The 2,965-nt window shown below is 35.9% G+C and overlaps 1 protein-coding gene across 1 annotated transcript; it reads right to left on the bottom strand.

Annotated features, from left to right (window-relative positions):
- Positions 1–1,267: 1,267 nt before the first annotated feature.
- Positions 1,268–1,450, bottom strand: LOC138831769 (keratin-associated protein 20-2-like). The gene has a single exon (XM_070028806.1). The coding sequence runs from the start codon at positions 1,448–1,450 to the stop codon at positions 1,268–1,270; it is 183 nt and encodes a 60-aa protein (XP_069884907.1).
- Positions 1,451–2,965: the final 1,515 nt, after the last annotated feature.

Here is a 2,965-nt window from a genome sequence, read left to right as displayed (position 1 = left end):
AGTTTAGCAAGGCTGAGGAAGAAGTAGGAGCATTATTGGACACAGAATGTGAACTGCAATTATTACTTTGGGAAAACCTTCACTTTTATCTATTCACACGGTACCTTCAGGCACTCATATCCAGAAATTTTAGGTCTGTTTCTACACTCAACAGAAATAGACACATTTGTTTTCCTGATATGTTTTAATATTAAAAAGGAAAAATATTCAATTGCTTATTGTTTGAAAATGAATTACATTATAGACCTGCCATGGGATAATATAGAAATAAGGAAAACATGTTCTGTTACTCTTTGAGTTTGAATCTCAGCAAAATGAGGAAAATGAGCAGGCCTGCACACTTCTTTAAACTCTATTTACAAATAAAATTAATGTAGAAGACACTGTATTGCTAACCTCTTATTACAGTGATATGGAAGGGCTTTCAGGGTGGTATCAGGCTTCTATTTTACCTGGGTGGCTTATATTTTGTATCAATTATTTGCACATAATTCTACTATTCTGTACAATTCAAAAATGTCATGAATTATAAGGTAGGTATTTTTTTATTTCCAAAAGTTACTTATCAAATTGTACATTTCATTCTGTTGTTCATATTTTTGTTCACATTCTTTCTTAGTTTATAGTCAGATTCAGGATCTGTTAGAAATAGCTAATTTTTTGTTGGTTGTGAAGCCTGAACTCTGGGCCTAGGCACTGTCCCTTGAGGCTAGTGGTCTACCACTTGAGCCATAGCACCACTTTGGGCTTGTTCTGCTTATGTGGTGCTGAGGAATCGAACCCAGGGTCTCATGCATGCGAGGCCAGCACTCTACCACTGAGCCAGCCACCTTCCCATCCCCTTTTCCATTATGTTTTAAAGTATTCCTCTCTCATTTTCACTCTTTATTTCCCATTCTTCAAAAGTCAAGAGCAGACTTGCAACTAATCAAACAAACGTCAAACTGATAGAAATTATAAACTCATAGGAAACACTATTTGTAGTAAAACATGGTTTATTGAATAACACAAATATTTTTACGATAGCTGATTGAAATTTGAACACATTATACTTCAGTGTGCAAAGTGAAAAAAAATTTTCTTCAAGTTATCATATAATAAGTTAAAAAGTATTGGATTATAATGAGCTCTATGCATTTCTTAGATAGATGGCTGTATAGTTGAGATTTCTGAAGTCATTCAGAAAGTTCTCATGTGATGGAACTAAGAGAGCGTTGCAGTAGGACAGGAGGACACAGACAATGGTCTCAGCAGTGGAGGGAACTCCTCAGTAGAAGCCATAGGACCAGTATCTTCCACAGCACAGTGGGCGGCAGCAGCCATAACCATAGCCACCATAACCATAGCCACCATAGCCGCCATAGCCACAGCCACAGCCACAGCGATAGCCACAGCCTAGGCCTCCATAGCCGTAGCCCAGGCCTCCATAGTAGCTGCCGTAGTAGCACATGGTGTCAGGAGTGGACTGTTGTGACAGGAGCAGAAGGTGGGATTGTTGATCTGGATGTGTCTGTGTGCCAGCTGCCTTTTATACCCCTGGGTGGTGGGTGGGAACCACAGGCATGTGAGCATCATGTGCTCCCTGAGAGCTTCCCCCAGCATCCTGAGCACCTCGATTTAGAGCATAAACAAGGTCTTCATAGCTGGGATGGTTTTCTTCCTATGTCAGAATTCCATGATCAGTTTATGGGCCAAATTCATCAGTTTTGAAAGCTTTGGCACACTCTATATTTGGTAGATTCAGTTCATGTCAGCTCACTACACAGAATGATATAAATCATGAAATTAGGTATTCCATTTCTACTTTTGTTCTGTTGTTTTGTTCTTTCTATTTCTCCATAAGGAAAATATTTTTTTTTGTAATTTTCTCCTCTGCCCCCCCTCTCTCTTATTCTTTGCCTATTTTCAGTCTCTCTTTTTGAAAAATGTTTCATCTAGACTAGCCAGTTTACTGAGATTTTTCTCAGGAACTAGAAGCTAGTTATTTTTTATATTATGATTACATGAGGACAAGTTACTATAATCTATACATGTATTTAAGACTTATTCAAAATTCATTATTTAGAGAATATTATTTGAAATTTTCAGAAAATAAATGAACATCTTTCAGAGTAGAACTAAATTACTACTATTTTTAATCTTACAAAAGGAAAACATGATGTTTCTTTCTTTTAAATTGAAAGTAAACATTTTTCCTAAGTGGCTAGAGATACAGTTATAGATAATACATTACACATATTAAAAGTTTATTCTACTAATTAGGATAGATTTTCAAGTTCCCAAATAACATTTAAGGCCTATGTTTACCAGTCATAGTTTTATCAATAGTGTTGTTTTAAAATATATATGAATTTCTTTTGGCATAATGTTGTGATTTCTTAAAAAACCAAATAAGAAGTCTTATGTTCAAATCTGAGTAAATTTCTCTTATATAATAGCTAGTTCACAATGTTATAGATTTTTTTTTACAAAGGCATAGTTGAGAGCCTTTGAGGGGAATTTTTAGAATATGGTTCACAATGTGAATGTTTCTATGAGAATGTTGCAAATATTTCAGCATACTGAAGATTGTTGTTTGAGCTGATGAACAGTGATCATTTCTGGAAAACTTTACTACCAAACATCAAGTAGCCAGCATGTACTGCACAGCATTTTATCTGTACTGACATCACTGACTTTGTAGTATGGAGGTAAAATGACGTGATATATAGAGAGAGCAAATATTCTCTTTTCTGAGATAACAGCTAGTGCTTAGGGAATCAATATCAACAAAGGAAAGGAAGGTTAGAGTGTCAGTATAAAGGACTATTTTAATGACCAAAGTGTCTTTACAAGTTTGTTCTATGAAAGACTGGTGTATTGGAGAGAAAGGAGGATAGGTACCCAAGATTCACCTGGACTAAAGCATGAAATCTAATTTGAGGATGCTAAGCGAAATGAACCCCAAGATAAGGACACAGGTGGT

The sequence above is a fragment of the Dipodomys merriami genome, unplaced genomic scaffold (genome assembly GCF_024711535.1).
Source record: "Dipodomys merriami isolate MVZ:Mamm:240054 unplaced genomic scaffold, mDipMer1.0.p SCAF_2, whole genome shotgun sequence".
Classification (NCBI taxonomy): domain Eukaryota; kingdom Metazoa; phylum Chordata; class Mammalia; order Rodentia; family Heteromyidae; genus Dipodomys; species Dipodomys merriami.
Note: the sequence above shows the minus strand (reverse complement) of the source record. Positions and strands in the feature narration are given on the sequence as shown.